We start from the raw sequence: 22035 nt of genomic DNA, 5'->3' as shown, positions 1-22035 counted from the left end.
AGGTGTGCTGTATATGACAGTAAAAACTAGATTTTTTCCTGTAATTATATATAGGCTAATACCAGCCAATTTAGCCAAGCACAGTGTATGTCAATGGAAGTCATAGGTTTTTTTTTTTTTGCATCGCAAAACTGTGTTCTTTGCTTGCCTGGCAAATTTTGTTGTTCTTTTTGTTTCTTTTTTAACAACTGTGTCAGTTTCTGCTGTTGTATGACCAAAATGTGATCTTTTATTACAGCATACTGAAAAATTACTTGTACTTACAATACAAAAATGTTTTTCAGTACTACTTGCTCTCCAATTATGCCTCTTAAATTTGGATTAGCAATGAAAAACCTCACCTTTACTTTTTAGTATGATGTCATTTCGCTGTAAAAAATGGCTCTTCCATTTTCCAAATCAAAGTAGATACATACAATTTTTTCACTAAAACATTTTAAGAAATGTATTAATTTTAAGAAATCATTTCCAAGTGAAGATCTCTCTGACTAGTTACTCAAATGAGTGCTTTCATATTAAAATGGGCCACATCCCATGTGTCGTTACGTCCTTGTTTAGTGACAAGCCTTTCTTTTGTTTTGCCTTTTTTATGTCACTTAATTGTGAACTGTTAATAGCTGAAGAACTATTGCTGCAAAAAGACAGTGGTAATATTATGACTTGTTTACAGTGTAACCTAATATTTAAGACCTTTTTTAGGTAACTGAAAACATTTTACTGTTTAATTGTTTCTTTACAGAAGGCTTTTCAACCTCAGAGTATAAATAAAAAAGTTTAAAAAGGAAATAAAGTCAAATTGTGACATAAAATCATACTGAGATTAAAAGACACAAGATAAAAAATTGAGAAGATAAAAAAATGGAGATTAAAAGTTAGAAACTAAAAATGAACAACAAAATGTGACAGACAAACAAAGAAATCTGTTTTGCAAGGGAACAAACTGTACTGTGACTTCCATTTACATACGTTACTGTGTACTTGGCTAACAGTCCAGAGGGAGAATGAAAAAAGTTAAATTCTTCCTGGACACCTGGCAACGGTAACGTCTTCAGTGGTAGTTAAACACACTGCTGTTCCTCACTTGAAAAAAACACAACCTAGTCTGTTAGTGAAGGAAAACAAGAAATACTTGAAATACTGTAAAAAAAAAACAAACAAACAAACTTGGAGCTAAAAAAATTGCATACACAATAAAAAAGTACACAAACATAGTTTTGGATGACTGGAACCCAGCAGAAATATTGTAAAAGAAGGAATATAACTACTGTGCAAAGAACAGTTACTCCCTTGGGGCAAATACTTTTCCTTGAGTTTAAGACATTTGTGTAAACGCAGTCAAACTCCGTGCGTTTCAAATGCAGCTCTCGGATTGGTGGAGAGATCCATCCAGCGCGTCTGCGGCGCACCACACACACTTCCTCTTCAGAGCGGGATGGGGGGAGTTTCTGCAGTTTGAATGTCAGACTCAGAGCTGGGAAATATAAACATAATAGCTGGGAATTTGTGTTTGTAAAGAAGATGGATTATAGCAGACAACACTCGCAAAATATGGACATCAGAGAAAGGTAAGTGTAAATGACCTTCGGCTGTGGAATATGTTCGGGTTACGTTTGGAAACGCCTCCCGAGAACCCCCTAAATACAGACAGTTAACTAAGTTCACAGATTCCTATATATATGCAGTGTAATATAAGCTGGCGCCAGTGTAAAGTTATGGCGGTTTATGGAATGACGGAACATGGAAGAAACTTAGTCGTAATTGGTTATTTTATTTCTTAATTCTGCAGCTTGAAATACTGCAATTTTTTCAAGCTGATTAAAACAGCATGTAATCTCAAGCAGTACATGGTTCTTTTAACGCAGTCCATTGTGAGGAACTGAAGGGCTGTCGAGGCTCAGCCGCTAGTCTGTGATCACCGAAGCGCGCAAGTTCATGATTACACGATGAAGCTGTGAAGATTTCAAGTTTAAGTTACCTCTGCTGACAGAAACAACACTTTTCAACAGCACAACAATCAATTGCATATTATTTGAAAAGCTGAACGCTGTTAATTAACAAAACAATATACAGTCAGTGGCACAATTTTTTTTTATTATTAATCTCATTGGAATATCACTCGTATCTTAAAACACGGTATGATCCATGTTTACATGTACATTAGTAATCATTCATAGCATATTAGGAATAGTTTAACTATTACAGTGCATCTATCTATCTATCTATCTATCTATCTATCTATCTATCTATCTATCTATCTATCTATCTATCTATCTATCTATCTATCTATCTATCTATCTATCTATCTCTGTCTGTCATATAATTAATTGTGTTGTACAATGCATACTTGCATATTCGCAAATTGTCTTTTGTGTATAACAATATGCATATTTGATCATTTAAGACTTAACAAACCTCGGTTTGTGAAATGTATTCCATGAAAAGTGAGCACTTGTAATCTTTAATTCAAATAAGATTGTTGTATTCCTCAATTGTAAATCACTTTGGACTAAAGCGTCTGCTGAATGAATAAATGTAAATGCAAATATGCTGTACGCTTTGATATTTTTTTAATCTAGTGTAATCAATACTTTTTTTAATCAGTTTGAAATTCCAGTTATTAAAGGCAGATGTGTTAAATGTTTTAGAATTCAAATTTGTAAAAGTAATAAAACATAAATTCTGAGTACAATTTCAATTTAGTAAGATGCAGTTTTGTGTGCTGAACTGTGACCTCTGACCTCCCACTGCTGCAAGCACCTGATATACTGCTGGGCTGTCAGAAGCGATTTCCTTCAGCATGTTCAGAAAACCTTAATTAAAACTAATCATTGAAACTCTTTGTTTAAATTTCTGAAATGTTATTAAATCATAAGCAAATGATCAAGAGGAACACCAGCCTCATACATCAAATTCATGTTAAAGTATTGTGACGTTCATGTCAGTTTAGCTCTGGCGACTCTTGACAGGGCTTCTTCATTGTTGGAGTTAATCAGCTTTTTTGAGAGAATTGAGATCATTTGAGAGCTTCCTGCTGGGTTTGCTCGTCTATCACTCTGTCATCAGAATTCATGTCAGAAGCGAGCGCACTAACCATGTAACACCTCCGGCTGTGCCCACAGGAACAGACTTCACAGGGAATCTCTTCGGCTACAGGATCCATTCCTACCCAAGGGGCCGTCAACAAAGAAGCTGTGTAGAGAAAGAACCAGGCCTACAGACAGCAGAGAGAGGAGATCTTCAGTGGCACACATCAGATCTGTCAGGGACAAAAAGCCATTGGCCGTGAGCCAGCAGGCAAAGTAAAGAACCTAAACACATAAAATGCACATGAATGGAATGTTTCTGTTTAATGCTGCCTGACCGTATCAAAACAAACCACACAACATTACCCACTGTCTACTGATTAACCGTTACAGCAGACCAGTAGAATAATGCATGATCCATGTGTTATAATCAGGGGGAAGGAAGTCGACCGGAAGTTGAAGTCGGCCGCGTGCCGCCATCTTGTAGCAGAACTTCACTTGCGTTAGCATCCCATTGACTCCCATTCATTTTGGCGTCACTTTGACAGCGAATAACTTTACGTCTGAGGCGTTTAAAGACTCCATTTGTCCATTATTTATTTCTAAAGATACACGACAATGTATAAAGGGCTCCATTACCTTCTATGTTACATTATGGCCCCGTAGAAGCAGTTTTTGTAAAAATAGGCTAACGATTGCGTCATAACCACTCGACTCTCTGTCGCACAGTAGAGAAATTACCGTACAGACAGGAGGAGAAGCTCGCAGGCAATCGGGGAGACGTCAAGAGATATGGCGTACTGACGTTACATTTTAAAATACTATACAAAATAATTAATCTGATCTGTTTCTATTGCTCACTCACGCCAAAGAACTCCCCGCTCAAGCTCGCCGTCTCTGCAAGATTAACGATGGCAGTTTGCACGCACAGCTACTAGAAGATTTACATCTGTCAGACAGGTTGCTGACGTCATCAAGCTTAGTTTGAGTCTGCGCGTCAGAAACGGAAGTGCTAAAAATCGCTAAAAACGGGCTTCACTTGTCTCAATTGAGTTCCAATGGGGTCGCTGTGTCCATTTCTTTTACTGTCTATGGTTATAATTTGTGTTAACAGTCACAAAGTAATATCAAACAAATACGAATAATAGAATCCTTCACGAAACAAAAATACATGGCAATATACTGGAAAATATAATGCAATATATTTAATAATACATTTCCAACTAGCTATATTATATTTTTCTTATATGCATAGACCAGTGTATATTGATATGTTTAAAAAATATATGTAGAAATGAATTTAAAAACAGCTCAACATTTTTTCATGTAATACTGAAACACTCAACTTCTCTTTCATGATTTATCACATGGTTTTACATAAAGCTGAGCACAGATTCATAAACGTTTATGACTTCATTGGTTATAATGAACCAATTCACATTGGTTATATGTGTTATAATATGTCTGAAAAAAGTGTTTACTGAAAACAAACATTAACATTTTAGAATTTTTCCATATATAAAGAAATTCCTTATGTATTATGAAATTATTCTTCTTTATATTTTCAATATATATTATTGATCCTTAATTTATACAGAAATATATTTTCTTTGTGTAAGGAAAGCCAATGAATAGTGGGGATTACAGTTAAGGAGCTCGTACATCTATTCATATAAAAATGTTCACATATTTATATCATGTAGATCAGTGGTTCTCTTTTTTTTGTTGTGATTCACAACCCAAAAATGGGTTGCAGATCTGTTCTGATAGGGTGAAAAAATAAGAGTACTGAAGTTAAATAAGTTTAGAACTGCTTATGTAGACATGCATTTTTCTCAGTTTGTTCATATTTTTGTTTCATCCTGTGATTCCTGCAGTCTCAGTGCTGTTAGACCTGCTGAGAGGAACTGGGCGAAAGCTGTCAGCCAAAGTTCATCTGCTCAAGTTAAAGTGGCCTCAGTGGTCAAAACTGTGGTAAAGGACAATACAGGATCTGCACCCAAAAAGAGGAGGAAAATTCACCCGTCTGGTTTCAGAGGAAAAGGTGAGTGATTGTTCATCTGATTACACATTAGAATTAAGCTCCATTCTGATGGAGATGCACGGATTCTCTGATATTGTGCACTGTGTGCCACTAGATGGCAGTGTTGAAATGCTCAGACCAAACTAATCTGTCCATAAAGTAACTGTTTCTCTCAGCAAAAAGGAAATAATTCATGGAGTTTTCATCCTTTTTCAGACTCAGGGACTCCCTTTCATCTGTAAAATTTTAGAACTTTAATTAAAAGCTTCAAAAATTTTTTTTTAGCTTGATAATGAGAGATTATTAATTATCAGTTCACATAATAAGATATTTGCATATTTTTGAAGCATATCCTATAAGACCACAGACTATTACCATGGTTAAAATAAAACAAATATAGAAATTAATTAATTAATTAATTAATTAAAAACTGTGGTCAGTAAGGTTTTAAATACTTTTATTCAGAATGGATGCACTAAGTTGATTAAAAGTTATCAAATAAATAAATACATATACATATAAATGTACACTACAGTTTAAAAATGTGAGGTTTATTCAGCTAGAGTGCATTACAATTATTAAAAGTTATCATTATTAAAAATAAAAAAAATAAATCAATTCATTAAAATTGTGTGTGAGATTTTGGGTCCCAACACACTTTTTTTTTTGTTTGTTTAAATTTTGAACTTATAAATACTGCATAATACTGTATACATTTGACTCTGACTTTATTAGGGCTATCATGTCTCCAGTCACTATCAATAATGTCTGATGGTAGTACATTAAGAAATGCCCTCTTAAAATGACAGAACAGTTATGTATCACACACAGAAAACAAAAGAAAATGTGTATTGTGTTACTGTCTGTTGGGGAGACAGTAGAGATAATGGCTGAATTAATTTGACTGAAATCCTGCATGCTCTGCACAAGCTGTTTTTTGTTATTTTTATCTGTGTGGATGTTGAGTTGCATGCATTTTCCATGGCTCTCCCAAAGGAGACCAGGAAACAGAGCTTAACACAATGCTTGATGCACTCAACATGGTTTTACTCTTGCAAAGGGATGCATAGCCTACTATTCACAGCCATATGATGGATTCACCATGGGGTTAGTTAGCATGATTATACAGCAGCACCAAATCACTATTCTTATTTTTCTGATGCTCATCAGTGAAATCTGTGAAGTAAAGATATAACCTCTGGAGAGGGGTTGCTTTATCCTGGAATTAAAGAGGCAGTGACTGTTTGATTTCCTGTTGTGTCAATGAATGACTCGCTCGGATTAAAGTCCTTTAACGGACAAGAACAAAGGATTGCCCTCAAGACTGCTTTTAATATATTTTTCCAAGAACAATCATATGTATTTTCAGAATTTTTTTTTTTAGAAAGTGGTATTCTGTCATCAAAAAGGAAAAAAAAAAAGAAAAAAGCCAGGGATAGCACAGTTTTGTTTTTATAGCTGGAGTTATAAAAAGACCATTAGGCCTTTTGAGGATTTATACATATCACATAATGATTTATTATTAATATGATTTTTGCATGGGTTCATTTTATGTTTTTCGAGTCCATGACAAACACTTTTCTGTAAAGAACTCAGAAATGTTTGTGAGCTGCTTTCAAGTTTTGTTGTTGTTGATCCAGTTATATATATTAAGAGAAATAAAGAAACTGATCTCAGATCAGCACAAAGGGCGACCTCAGTCAAAGGTTTTCTTTATTATCAGTACAGCAGGTGGACTTTCCCTCTCTCCCTCCCTCCACACACACCCCCTTTCACTCGTTCAGTGCTGCTCTCTGACCAATCACAGCTCCTCCTGTCTTATCAGCTATTCAAAATGCAAGGCGGTTGAAATTTATGCTTGTTTTCTCCTGCTGTCCTTTATCCTCCAGTGGCAACATATGCATCGTGGCAGTTAAGCTCTTGAATAGCTGTGAGGCATTGCATCTGAATTCATTAACTACATTTCTGAGAATTCATGTGGGATGCGTGCAATTTGGGACGTTTTTAAAATCAGTCAAGCTGTGGTTTTACGGTAACATGGACTGCCAGAAGGCACAGAAAGTGACACTGAGCTTTTTCAGGCAATGGCAGAGATCGTCCTTTCTTTTACAAACTCATGGTGAGTAGGGATATGCCAGTATCAAATTTTCATGTTGCGATTAATTGTTAATGTTATTATCACGGTATTGAAATTTAGTTTTAAAAAAGTGGTCATAATATAGTATAACAGATTTAATAACTTTCTTCTTATAACAAAAATAACTGAATATTTAAATACAATAAAGCAATACAGAAAAATATATAAAGTTAAATGTTTTACACAGATTAAAGTAGAAAAGAACTATAAAAACCAATAGGTATCACTATACAATAAGACCTCATTAGATAAACTTAGTTAATGCATTAACATTCACAATGAACAATAGCTACATTTGCTACAGAATTTATCCATCTTTGTTAAAAAAATATAAGTCTTAGTTCATGTTAGCTCATTAAATAACACAGTTACAACTTTCGATTTTAACAACGTGTTATTGAATACTGGAATATCTAAGATTAATGAATGTTCAGAAGAATTTTTCATTGGCAGTTTATGTTAACTCATGAATTAACTAATGTTAACTAATGAAGCCCTAATGTAAAGTGTGAACAAACACTAAAGAATCGAAACACTTTCAAACAATATCTATAGGGCATGTTGTAGTCCAGATTGAAATGTAATTTTTTTTTGAAAATGAATAGCCTATTAAGTCTAAATATTTAAGTATTTGGCGCTGTGATGAACACCATAGCAAATTCACAAATCTGAATGACTATTTAAATCTATTTAAATATGTTTTAGAAATTAGCGCAGCTGCTTTATTTATGGGATTTCCAGGGTAACGGCTGCATTTTCTGCAGTTTAGCGCCATCTGCTGTCAGAGAGTGAATGTGCTTTCATTCAGCGCGTCTCTCACGCGTTTCCCCATGTGCTTCTCATGCGTGCTGGTTTATATCAGAGCGCACACGCTCGTTCAAGCAGCATACAGCGGTGTTGTGCATTTTGACCAGTTGATCGGAAAAATATTCTTAAAATGCATCCCAAATTCTGAATAATTTGTAATGTATAATTATTCACAGTATTAAGAAGTGCCCATGATAACAATATCATGCATATTTATTACTGTGATATATCGCATTACCGAATACTGGCAAATGTCTAATGGTGAGTAATTATTGAGCTACTGTGTGTGTTCAAAAATGATGCTTCAATAGCATTAATCAACAAAAATCTTTTAATAATTACACACAGTTTTAAATATTTTAAGTTTAAACCTATTTGAAATAACTTCACTTTTACCAACCCATAATTCAAGACTGATTCTTATTTTATTGAAATTACCTACATGCTACTTTTAGCTAATGAAATGGAATCAGCATAATGTTAGCTAGACAACAAGTTGGACCTAACCAGTACGTAGAGTGATATATGCTACCATTTGAAAGTTTGGCGCTAGAAGGATTCATGTCTCTTAAGCTCACCATTCTGAATTGATTTGATCAAAACCAGTAAGATTGTGAAATATTACAATATAAAATAACTGTTTTCTACTTTAATATATTTTAAAATGTAATTTATTTCTCTGATGCCAAAGCTGAATTTTCAACAGCCTTTACTGCAGTCTTCAGTGTCACAGGATCCTTCAGAAATCATTCTAACATGCTGATTTGCTGCTCAAGTATCCTTTCAGATTATTGTCAATGTTAAAACAGTTGTCCTGCTTCATATTTTTGTGGAAACAACTTTGATGAATAGAAAGTTCAAAAGCATTTTACACTTTTGTAACAATGTAAAACTATTAACAGCCAAATTGGTTTGAAAAATTTAATGCATACTTGCTGAATAGAAGTATTTTTTTTTTTTTTTAAATCATACAGATTTTTTGTTGACGCCGATAACCTTATGGGCAGTGCTCCGACATACAGCGCAGTGTACTATATAATATATATTATACTAACTTTTGACCAGATACTTATTATTTTTATTACTTGACTGGATATTAAATTGACTAGAAAAGTCAAGTCATGGAAATTAATTTGGCATGTGGGAACCCTGTGTATAATTTAAATTTTTTCCCCACTGACTGCAGGTCAACTCAAACTGACAGTTACTCCAGGCAGCGGGTGGCTCTATGTTCAAGGTAAGCATGTTTGTGAGCAGATTTTGTACTTTATAATTTTCATGTATTAAGAATTTGTTTTTCAAATAGGACTGCTTCTTATGTTAAAATCAAATTTTAATAACCTGTTTATACTTACACTTAATTCATACGTAATTCATTAAATGAGTGTTTCATTACTCATGCTCTCATGTTTTTATTCACAGTTTTGGAGGCCAGAGGACTCATGGGAAGAGAGTACAAACCGTGTGACTCATATGTAAAGGTGGGCATTTTGACATATGCAGACAATATTTAGACGTCACAAGGCTGACAGCCTCATAAAACAACTCAAACCTGTTTTTCTCTTAGCAGAGAGACAGCAGTAACTTTCCCCGGTCACTGTTGGTGATGATGTGCTATTATTTTTGTCATTATTTGTCGCTTAATCCTCTGTGGATGTCTGCCCTTGAAATGAACCCGTTTTCATGTCAGCCTGAGCAGGTTTCGGGCATGAGAAAGCATCAGTTGTGTTGGCAGCTGTCCACTCAATTCTAAATTCAAGTGTTGATTGATTTTCCCTCTGAGTATGATGAATATATCCTCTAGCAATGTTAAACTAGTGGACTTAATAGAAACCACCAACATGTGTTTATTTATTTCAGATAAGTATTGCTCCAGATGTTGACCACAGCAAGCGATGGAAGACCAGGACCGTTCTAGACTGCAAGAGTCCTGTTTTCAATGAGACTTTTATGTTGTGAGTAATTCTTATTGTTCGTTACAGACAGAGCACTTGTATGAAGGTTTTTAAAAAGTGCAAGTGTCGTGTTATCTTATAGCTGAATAATTTATGTTAAACTCTCTAACCTCTCCTGTGACAGCCTCTATATCTCAATCAGTCTTTCCGAAAGAGACTTTAGGGCTGAGTTTCTCTTTTGTTAGCTGAAAAAAGGCTGTCTTTTTGAAGTCTTTGGAGGGGAAGGCCATTGTGTTTTTGGATGAAGCTGGACATTAATGGATGAGCTTTTGAAGTGTTGCATTTATGTTGCAGAGATGTGGATGATGACGATCAGAAGAAGAGGCTGTGGTTAACTGTGTGGAATCGCAGTCGAACTTCCAGGTAGGACTTTATCATCTTTTTTCATTCACGTGTTGATTTTCTACATGTATACAGCTGTAGATAGAGGCTATTTATATGTGTACCATATGTACAATTGTTCTAGTATGTATTTTATTTTCCTGCTGCAAAAGACACTCAGCAGTGTCACAGTCACTCAGTACAAAATCAGTATGTTATTTGCTGTGTTTTTTATATCAGCAGCGACACTGGTGGGGTTAACGAAAATGACTGTGACATGACTTTATCAGGAGTTCAAAAATTCCCGCCTGTTTTTGTTTTTTAGAGTGTTTGGTTTTGCCCACAGGCGCAGTGACTTCCTGGGCTGTATGAGTTTTGGTGTCCACTCCCTCATTACCTCATCTAAGGTAAATATCCTGATAGAGATTTTACCCTGCAATGCATTGAAAATCATTTGGATTTTTATTTTTATGAAATATGTAAGAAAAATGTAGAGCAATATACAGTTGTTGTAGTACAGTGGTTGCTGCTTTTTTATTTTATTTGATAAAAAAAATGCATATATGCATAAACATATTTTATATTAATTTATTATCATGTTATGTTATAAAAGTGTTGTAAAAGTCTCTTATACTCACCAAGGCTGCAATTGTTTTATCAAAAAATATAGTAAAAAAGTAATATTGTGAAATGCTATTACAATTTATTTTAGTAAATTTTAAAAAGTAATTTATTTCTATGAGTACAGCCCTGAATTTTTATGATCCTTAGAATATAAATTATTATAATATGCTGATTTGGTACTCAAGAAACATTCTTATTATTATCAATGTAGAAAACATTGCTGGAACGTTTAGATATTTTTGATGACTAGAAAGATATATAATAGCAAATAACTGTATTGACTTGAAAAAAAAAGTAACATTATGAATATCTTAAATGTCACTCTTGATCAAATGAATGCATGTTTGCTCATTTCTTAAAAAACTGAACTGACCCCAAACTTTTGAATGATAGAATATATATAGTGTATATATATGTACATGCTGAATAAGAGCAGTTCAGTAATTATACAAAATGAATGCTATTGTAAAATGTGACTGAAATGGAAAGCAAAAAGTGATATATTAGTAAACAGAAATTACTTTCGTAGATGTACTGCCACGATACATCATCCATTATTTACCTAAAATCTTCTTTCATTGTAACACAACTCAGCTTGCTTTATGAAAGATAGCATTTCATATCTATCAAAAGAAACGTTCCTCTTAATTTCATTCTCTTCTTGTCAAAGCATTTCCTCCACACCATCGTCTAATTACACAGTGGGGGAAGTGGCGACGGGACTGCTCACTGAGGCTTGAAAAATGACCTACAATTACCAAAGCAGCACATTGCAAACATGCTGGCATCGTGGCTGTATTCTGCATGCCCGCCTGCACAGACGAACGAGAAAAATCTCATCTGAGATCCCTGTTCCTTTACATTATGTCCCGTTGTCAAATTCAAGAGAGTTATACTCATGTGATAAGACAGTAAATCCTTTCTCGCAGGGTGATATTTTGAGAAAAATTAGATCAAGCCCGATGGATGTTTTATATAACATGATGCCATCTGGCTGAGCGGGAGAGTAAAATGGGCATCAGCTGTTTACAGCTGCAAAGGTTTCAAAAACACACACACACAACACTCTGCCGACGACCACAGTGCCTGATTTTAATACTCTCCCTATGAGGGACACATTACCAAGTCAACAGATATTGCAATTGCAAAACCTTTCAAAGGAAAGAGCACCTTCTTCCCATGGCTCTCTGTGTCTAATTGTGTTTTTCACATTTTCTGCCGACAGGAGATCAGAGGTTGGTATTATCTCCTGGGAGAGGAGCTGGGCAGGAGCAAACATCTGAAAGTGGCCTCACGTCGCATCAGACAGACCGCTGGTGAGATTAAACGCAGTTTCTCTTCTCTCTCCCACAGTTGGATCGTAACCACTTTCTGATAGCCATTAGCAGTTAAGACAGACAAATTCTACATGACAGTTTTTCCTCAGCAGCAGTAGATCTGATGATCTACAGACAGATGTTGCTGAAACCAAGCAAGCTCTTTGCAGCGGAAGTTACTTCTGAGTCTGAATGGAATTGGAATGTTTTACTTCTCACTAAATGCTCTGTTGAATTAACAAGCATTGCCTTGTACTTCTTGGAGGGATATAGAGGGCTCGGTGTTGAAACGTACAGCATCCCTGCGGAGAGCCGTAACAAAGAGCCGGGGGCCAGGGGGCTGACACAGTGTGCGCTGTGAGGAGCCGCGGGAATAAGATGAGAATTAAAAGGTTGAAGTGTCATGATGTGTCTAAGTCAGTTTAAATCCACTTTAGAGATCTCGTCTCCCTCCCTCTGCCTTCCGTAATGACCTTTGCAATGAAAAAAACATTCAGCGCAGTCATTTTTTGTTTGTTGTGTGTAAGAGATCATCTTATATATTGCTCACAAAATGAACGAATTTGCTCCTGGGGTGTGGATGAAATGACACGTGTCCTGTCAGAGAAATTCAGCCGAGATTAAGTTTGATTGGAGAGAGAGAGAGAGAGAGAGAGAGGTGCAGGAGAACAGAGAGAGAGAGAGAGAAAGAGAGGGGGCTTGAGTCAAGGCACTGGGCTGACTTTAATAGAGAGAGCCAGCTGTATTGTATCCCTCTTGAATGCTGTTTCCATGAAGAATGTTTAAAAAGACATTGCTTCCTGGGAGCATAATCTCTATGGTTACAAAGTGGGGGAGCCTGTCGCAGGTTGTCGGGGTGGGGGTCGACGCTTTTAGGGGAGTAGATTTCTTTCTCTCTTTCTGTTGTGGGGCAGTCAGCTCTGTGTCACAGTGATTCGGGTTGAGTTCATCTCTCATGGTGCAGACACACTCACTTTCAGCTGAAGCCTGTAGACAGCATTGACCAGATTCTGCTGTCCTCTCTCTAAAAGAGTGCTGGAGTCGAGAGATTTCTACCCAGGGCTAAGATGTACTCAAATAGCAATCTGTCGTCCTGGGACTCGTGGGACTCTCTTGTGTATCTTTCAGAAGCTGCTGCGTCCAACTATGAAGCTGGAGCCGAGACCACAAGTCCAGAGAACATGCAGTCATTTACAGTAAGTTGGATTATTTTATTTACTTTGAAATGTTTCTTTTTGTAAAACATTTTGTAACCTAAAATTTTATGTAACTTCTAAATTAATACATTATTTTAATAGTAAAACATGTTTAATATAAATAAACCTAATGTTACACCAATTAAAGTTTTTTTTAATGTTCAGATCGGATAGAAATAATAAATTCCACTTTTTAGAGTGTAGGATTTCATTGAGAGTTATGGATACTTAAATGTAAATTTTTTTGTGTAATTTGATATTTCATCAGAATTTTAAATGTTGTGTATGAGAAAAAAAGATTTTAAAATATTTGAAAACATTCTAGATTCCAGCTGATAATGCTTCGTATGGATTTTTTAGTAGACACAGCGAAGTATGCAGTGTTATTTATAAAATCTTACAGTTTTCAGGAATTATCAATACCAGCTAGTTTATAAGTTTAGATTTAGACAGGCCTTAAAATGTGTTTCAAACTGTATTATTTTAAATTAATATTTGAATTATATTATAGATTTATGAATATTTTGAATGAGCTTTTATTTTGATTTTTTCAGGTTTCATTTTAATTTTAGTTTTAATCATTAGTTCTTCGTTCTTTTTGGTTTTATATTTAGATTTTCAGTTTGAACTATAGTAATTGTAGGACTTTAGTTTCAATTTATTTTATTTTTTAAGTTTAATCATCTGGTATTCATATTTTATTTCAGTTCAGCTTAATTTCATTTGTCGATTTTTTTAGTAGTTTTAGTTTTTAGTGCATGATAACACTGGTTTGAAAATAGGTGTAGTGCAAAACACGATTCCTCCGCTTTGCTGGCTTGTTGGGAATAATTGATTTGGCTGTAGTGTTGGAAACTATTATTGCAGACTTACACTAAGCTAACAACCGCAACAGCTAGCGATGCTGCATGTAGTCAGAAGAGTTTTCCAGCTATCAGAGATGTTGGGAATACAAGCAGCTCTGTGGCGTGACGGACAGTAGAAATATGAGGAGGTGTGTGGATGTGCTTTTGGATGTGTGTGACACAAACACACACACACACACATACTCGCTCATTAAACCCTCCCATCCACTTTAGCGAGCAACTTTTCCCAGGACTGTTCTCCGCCCGCTCTGTTCTCCTCAGACAAAGCTGGGAAACGGGAAAAGCCAACAAAGTGGCTGCAATAGGAAGCCCAATCCCGCACAGTGTTTATGATTTATCCCTGTTTGATTCCCTCTCCGCTGACACTCTCGCTGGTTCCCTGTATTTTTACGTGGAGGCCAGTCAAATACTCTGCTAATCATTCTTCCATTTCCTTCCTCTCTTCCCGAAAATCCATTTTTTTCAGATTTCATACTTGACTTTCCAGGGATTTCTGATTGGTGATGACTGGTTTTAACTGGAACATCATTGATAGGGTGATGTAAGAGATAAACAAAGTATGGATTATGGCAGAGTGAAATGACTGTGTTGGTTTTACACAGATCCTGCTCGAGTATAATAATGGATTTCGGAACTGTTTTCGTGAATCGAGGTGTTATGCAAAGGCTGGACGGCCTCCACGTCTGTCAGCCTATGCTTGTCCAGCTTCTCATTAAACAAACATCGAATGTACTTTAATGTATCTGGCTCAAAATGAATGTTTGTGTTTACACTAAATCAAGCCTATCGGAGTGAGCTCCATCTCACTCGCAGAGAGAGCGAGTTCAGCCACTACTGTTGAGAGCTACTCAGGAAGCGTGTTGGCTTATCGAGAGCAGACATACTGCCTGGCCACTGGCTGGGGGGGTGGAAGGTGGTTTCCTGTCATTCTTCTACTCAGAGCAGTTCCCATGAGTGGGCATGCATAGACGCACTAGAGTGAGTGTGAAGGGAAGCAGCATCACCTGTGTGACTTTACTTTTATTTAAGACTCTGAAGAGAGCGGCGTAGATGTAGGCGGACATATATGCGCGGAGCGATGCATACGATCCACGGTCTGTGTCGGCTCTGCATCGAACGAAACTTGCCACAGGTTTGTCCATCTGCTTTTTTTTATTGAAAGTGGTATAACAGTTATGGCGTGTTTGGTCTGGGATAGTCCTCGTGAAATGGGTTCTGTAAAATGTCTTTTTTTGAGATTAGAGTGCAGCGGTGTAGCTCCGAGCTGATTGAAGCAAGGCACTTAACCCTAGGTTGCTCCAGATTCCACTGTAGTAAGCTGAGCTAGTAATAAGAGTTCAGACCTTTCTGTTACATTATAAAGGTTGATCCTTGAGAATGATGAGGGAATATAGATTTGAGTTGCTGTGCGTAATGGAAAGGCTCAAGCTCTGGAGCATCTCCAGCTCCCTAGGGATGGATGACTTCATCAATGAAAGTTAGTCAATATATGGCAGAAATATTAGAAATAAAAGTGGGACTGGGGTCAAGGAGAAATGCCGGATGACTAGTCACATGAGTGTGATAAGCAGCCACTTATATATCCTTATGATTGACAGGACTAGATGAAAAGGGTGACCAGATTTCAAGGTGTGGAGGGTGTGATTTCATTGGAGGTGCCTATACAGGTTTGTTTGTAATGATAGAAATAGCAGTTGTTACAAAAGATTTAAGGTATATAGATTATTTAATTAAGCAAGAGAAAATGTCTGATAATTTGGTTGGTGCATTACATTATTGTTGGTGTGTTTTAGCCACCTTTTAAGCCTGTTTTAGTCAGTTTTACATTTGAATGAAACAAATGCAAAGAACATAAAATGAATAATGTTACAAATGTGTTTGTAAATGTTGACATTTAAATATAAATTGACATTTATTTTAATCAATTTTAGTATAATATAATAAAGAATATAAAAATCATGTGATTTTTAAAAATAAATAACAAATGTATTTGTAAATTTACATGTATATTCATCAATTTGAACAAAAATTACCATAAAACAGAATAATAAATACATTAAATCATCATAAAACCATGAAATTTAAAACAATAGAATATAATAACAACTAGGGCTGGGCGATATATAGAAAAAAATTATATCTCGATATTGTCAAAATTTTTGCGATATTTGATATATATCTCGATATGTTTGCATTTGCATTTAAATAATAAAAAAACATGATTTTCTTTTGCCCATTAAAAAAAACAAACAACAAAAACAATTTAGATTGAACAGCTACTTTAAGCAGTTAAAAAAAATCTAGATCAAGTGATCACTTATTGCTTTTTATTAAATGAACACATATATGTAACTGAAGTAGAGCAAAACAAGTACAGAAAGTACATTCTGTCAGCTTTTTTAGTGCATGCAGTTCACAATTTAAACTATGCAACTAGGGAAATAACTAAACTGGGATAAGTATTTTATTTTTGTTTTACAAGTTTTTTAGTTAAGAACACAAGTCTGTCAACTGTCTGACAACGGTTTTAAGGTATTAACTATATATATATATATATGAATACCAAAGACTTTTGCACTCTCTCTGTCTATATTATGAAAACTGGTAAATAAAACTGAAAAATAAGTGAAAATCCCTAATAGTAATTCCAAATGGCTATAGTCTATGCTTCTCTATTCAAACATCAGCGGTCAAGTAAGTGCATTTATTCAGCGATCACAATCGCAAACAATACAGTCGAGATCTCATGACAGAACACAGACCGGCTGAACGAAGCTTTCATTAGATCGCTGAACTCCAGATTGTTAGTGTTTTCAGATCATCGTCGGCTGTGCTTCCGCAGTGAGGAGTAAGCATGTGCGCATGGTTGCCAGATTGCTTAAAATAAGCAAACACCGGGCAGAAAATGTATCCTTGTAACAGTCGAATCTCTGATTCAGGAATTTAAACTCTTGTTATCTGGCAACTGGTCACATGAAAGCTCTCATAGTAGAGGAGTGTAGAGCAGTCCGTAGTTACATGTTCCTTTTTTGGACATTCGGCGCGTTCTTTTGGGAAAGTATGCTTGAATTTGAAATATTTGATATTAACTGTGTTTTGTATTTTTTTTTATTTATCAAAATTATTCCGATATTATCGCTGATATTCGATACATTGCCCAGCCCTAATAACAACCAAATAAATTGACAGATTTTCTGAAGACTTATAGGTATACTCCACCCCAAAATGAAAATTTTGTCATTAATCACTTACCCCCATGTCGTTCCAAACCCGTAAAAGCTTCGTTCGTCTTCGGAACACAATTGAAGATATTTTGGATGAAAACCTGGAGGCTTGAGACTGTCCCAAAGACTGCCAAGTAAATAACAGTGTCAAGGTCCATAAAATGTATGAAGTCGTCATCAGAATACTCCATCTGCCATCAGACGTGCAATCTGGGTTATATGAAGAGACGGGAACACTTTTTGTAAGCGAAGAAAACATTTATTCAATAATTCCTTTGTCAGCGGTCTCCCCTGTGTCCCTCCATATCACTGTATGCTGCGTATGCTCTTCTGTGTCATCCATACCACAAGGATGCGCTGTTTTATTTCAAATCAAAGCTAAATAACAAGGAAGAGCACACACAGCATACGGTGATATGGAGAGACACAGAGGAGACTGTTGACAAAGGAATTATTGAATAAAGACGTTATTTTTGTTTTCTTCCCTTACAAGAAGTGTTAAAGTCACTTCATATAAACCCAGATTGCATGTCTGATGGCAGATGGAGTATTCTGACAACGACGTGACTTCATACCTTTTATGGACCTTGACACTGTTATTTACTTGCCAGTCTATGGGACTGTCACAGGCCTCCCGGTTTTCATCCAAAATATCTGAAATTGTGTTCCGAAGACGAACGGAGCTTTTACGGGTTTGGAACGACATGGGAGTAAGTGATTAATGACAAAATTTTCATTTTGGGGTGGAGTATCCCTTTAATGAAATGATAATCTAACGAAAATCTAAGCAAATCAAGTTGCATGGACAAAGAAACATATTTACATTTTTTTGTGAACTGTTGGAAAACTGGGACTACACCTCATGAAACCAGGTCATCTGCTCCCCCTCTTACGTTTGAAACTCCATTTAATGATGAACAAGACCTTTCTGCTCATCATCTTAAACTGGTTTATGGCATAATGAATGAATATTGTCATAACAAGAGCTAGTCCTCCTCATTCAGTAATGCTATTACTTTGACTTCACTGATCACACAGGTGACTGTCCATGTTTGAACTTGAACTTGAACAACAACCAGGAGCAGTGGAAAAGGGAAACAGTGCAGTTTGATGTGAATAATTATTTCATCACAGCAATTAATGGAGCTTGTAACGAGGGCGACCACATCGACCCAGAGGAGAAAAGAGGAATGGCAGTGAAAGTCCTAAAGCTGTCATCACTTTTTCTCTTTTTATTCTCTCTCCCTCCCCAAACAAGGCTCTTTGTTGTTGTGTGGTCAATGTCATGTTAAATGTGAGACGCCCCCTCCCCTTCAACATTTCCTATTTAGTTTGGCTCCAGGTTCTGTTGACATTTTGAACTTCTACTGTCCAACTTCTACTGTTTGTCAGTGCCATGGCAGTTTTCTCCCCCCCATCATTTCCTTTGCTTGCCAGGGAAAAAGAAAAGCCCCCTGATCACCCAGCAACCCTGACTAATTTCTCAGCTTGTAATTTTTAATATCCCTGACTCTTTGGTGCTATGGCATTTCAGTCTTCGTGCTGCTGGGGTACAGTGGTCGCTCTGGGGGGGTGTTTGTTTCTGGCACACACACACTCTCTGACCTGGTTACTGTGGTGTTGTTGCTGTTGGGGTGGTGTTTTTTTTTTGGGGGGGGTGTTTGTTTGTGGCGGTTACTGTACTCTTCAATGCTCACCAGATTTATTTTTAATTTTTTTTAAATGCTATATATTAATGATTTTCATTAAATATAGTTTGATTTTTATTAGGAGTGAACCCCAAATTTATTTTAGTTTTTTAAGATGTATTAAAGATTTTTAAATGTTTTTGAAATAAGTCTCTTCAATGCTCACCAAGGCTGCATTTATTTAATATTGTGATTTATATTAAATATAATATTGTGTATTTTTACAGTTTAAAATAACTATATATATGTAATTTATTCCTGTTATGTCAAAGCGGAATTTTCAGCAGCAATTACTGCAGTCTCCAGTGTCACATGATCCTTCAGAAATCATTCTAATATGGGATTTATTGTTCAATACCACGACTGGGGTGCCCTTGAGCAAGGCACTGAACCCCCAACTGCTCCCTGGGCGCCGCAGCATAAATGGCTGCCCACTGGTCTGTGTGTGTGCACTGGATGGGTTAAATGCAGAGCACGAATTCTAAGTATGGATCACCATACTTGGCTGTATGTCACGTCACTTTCAAAATACACTACTTATTACATGTTTTCATGATTCTTTGATTAATATAAAGTTAAAAATATCAAACAAACCTTTATTAACATCTTTATTGTCACTTTTGATACATTTAATGCATCCTTGCTGAATAAAAGTAACAACATCTTAAAAAAAATACTAACCCCAAACCTTTGAATGATATGTAAGTGCTCTTTCACAGGTGACCATTTTGAGAGGAAAAGATGGTTTTGGCTTCACCATCTGCTCTGACTCCCCTGTACGGGTCCAAGCTGTTGATCCAGGTAATTTTAAACACTCAAGAACTATCATTATTCATATTGTCCTTAATAATTTGCCAAGTTATTATAAAACTGTAGCCAGAATAAAATTGTATTGCCAAGAAGTTGCTCCTTCATAGCACAGGAGACTTAGTAAATCTTAGTTTGTTTCATTTGAGTTACAACTTTGACTCAGATGTTTCTCTCTAAAATATTTCTGAAGTAAAAAAACCCCAAAACATTTCTATTGTAGTATTTATATGGCACTCCAATATACTCAAATACCATGGTATTGCCACACTCTCAAAAAAAGTGCGTATTAGTACTTTAAGGGTACATAATACTACTTTAAGCTATTAATATGCACCTTTTAGGGGTAGATAAGGTAAAAAAAAAAGAAAAAAAAAGAAAGTGTCCCTTTAAGAGAGTTGCCCCAGTGACTGTAAATTTTTTACACATTTCCAAAACATAAAGGTACAAAAAAAAGAACACTTTAGTACCGGGTCCAATTCTCTACTATTAACAGTTGCTTATTAGCATGCCTATTATTAACATATTGGCTGTTTATTAGTGCTTATAAAGCACATATTCTGCATGACCATATTCTACATCCCTGATCCTACTCAATACCTAAACTTAACAACTACCTTACTAACTATTAATAACAGCAAATTAGTTTATTGAGGCAAAAGCCATAGTTAACGGTTTGTTAATAGCGAGAATTGGACTTTAAAATAAAGCATGATCAAAAAAAAAAAAAAAAAAACTTTTGTGTAAATACAACTTTATTTTAATGTCTTTCTTACATGTATTTACTGTAGTAACAACAGTAAATTATGCATAATTACAAGCAGTAACCCTAATCCTAACTCTAACCCTATAGTAAGTACATGTTATTGATTAATATTACTCAGTACTTCAGTGTACACAATTACACTGTAAATTAAAGGGGACACTTTTTAAAATATTTATGATCTTGAGGGTCTTTGTCTGTTTTGTTTAGGTGGTCCAGCTCACCAGGCAGGTTTACAGCAGCTGGACACATTATTGCAGCTAAATGGCCAGCCGGTTGAACACTGGAAGTGTGTAGACCTGGCTCATGCCATCAGGTGTGTGGGGATGTTTTTGGTCATTATTCTGTAGCCACAGGTTTCACAACAATTTAATAATCACCTCTCATTTTTTATAATAATAGTATAATGAGCTAACATTGGAACTGGTTCTACTGAAATACATTTATGGCTTATTGTTAAAATCATCCTTCTTCCTGCAGGAATTGTCGTAATGAGATCACAATGGTGGTGTGGAGGACAGTGCCTATTATGAAGCCTTACTATGAGGGGCTTATCCACAGACCTTCCTACAAACCTTCCGGATTTGATTCTATCTCTTCAACTGCAAAGACACAAAACAAAACCCCACCTTTACTCTCTCGACCCACCAATCACAAACAGGGTCGCCGTAAAAAAGGAAGTGGCCCTGATAACACAGGAAACGGAGTAGGAGAGTCATTGTGGTCTTGGACTGGCAAACGAGAAGAAAATGACTACAAAACACGCACACAGACCCTTAAAGGTACCCGTGTGACATCATCAAACGGTGACAACTACATCATCCTCTCTCCTGTCAGCCCTGGAAACCAGGTGGGAATCTGAAAGCAAATGTATTCATGTTCAGAATGAGTGGGGTAATGTGTTGCTTATCTGAATGTTTAATGTTGCAGATATTGCAGCCAGTGTATTCTGACTCCAATGGCACACTGGGAACTCTAGGTAAGACAGCCTATGAGAAGGTTTTATGTTTCTGTTCCCCATGTTCAGGCAAAGATCTGATATTGTCTCAGATCAGTTTGAAATGTAACATTTTTGCATATGCTCTTTAGGAAAGAAACATAAAAAATGTGCAAGAACAGTGTTGTAATGAAATGACAGATGGCAGTATCATGAGGCTCATAACCATAGTGAATGATTAATGTGTTCATATTTTGGTCTCAATAAGATGTTTTTTAAATAAATTATTTATTTTTCAAAGATCGATTGATATGTTTTATTTTTTAAAGAATGCATTAAATTGGTCAA

At 35.9% G+C, this 22035-nt stretch overlaps 1 protein-coding gene across 4 annotated transcripts in view; it reads left to right on the top strand.

Annotated features, from left to right (window-relative positions):
• The first annotated feature begins 1398 nt into the window (after positions 1-1398).
• The window catches only part of LOC109086437 (regulator of G-protein signaling 3-like), a 37209-nt gene continuing 16572 nt past the window's right edge, over positions 1399-22035 (top strand). The window contains exons 1-14 of one of the 4 annotated variants that reach the window (XM_042724805.1): positions 1399-1565; positions 3120-3299; positions 4901-5067; positions 9177-9227; positions 9413-9471; positions 9851-9945; positions 10240-10308; positions 10613-10673; positions 12116-12206; positions 13338-13402; positions 19900-19981; positions 20961-21066; positions 21231-21600; positions 21681-21729. In XM_042724805.1, the coding sequence (XP_042580739.1) occupies positions 1519-1565; positions 3120-3299; positions 4901-5067; positions 9177-9227; positions 9413-9471; positions 9851-9945; positions 10240-10308; positions 10613-10673; positions 12116-12206; positions 13338-13402; positions 19900-19981; positions 20961-21066; positions 21231-21600; positions 21681-21729 (1492 nt within the window). In that variant the 5' untranslated portion in view covers positions 1399-1518. Of the gene's footprint in view, positions 1566-3119; positions 3300-4900; positions 5068-6927; positions 7166-9176; positions 9228-9412; positions 9472-9850; positions 9946-10239; positions 10309-10612; positions 10674-12115; positions 12207-13334; positions 13403-14140; positions 15401-19899; positions 19982-20960; positions 21067-21230; positions 21601-21680; positions 21730-22035 lie in introns of those variants that run through there. The other 3 variants (XM_042724804.1, XM_042724806.1, XM_042724807.1) reach the window with 3 other exon arrangements.

This window comes from Cyprinus carpio, chromosome B5 (assembly GCF_018340385.1).
Source record: "Cyprinus carpio isolate SPL01 chromosome B5, ASM1834038v1, whole genome shotgun sequence".
Taxonomy (NCBI): Eukaryota; Metazoa; Chordata; class Actinopteri; order Cypriniformes; family Cyprinidae; genus Cyprinus; species Cyprinus carpio.
This window is presented reverse-complemented; position numbering and strand designations above follow the sequence as displayed.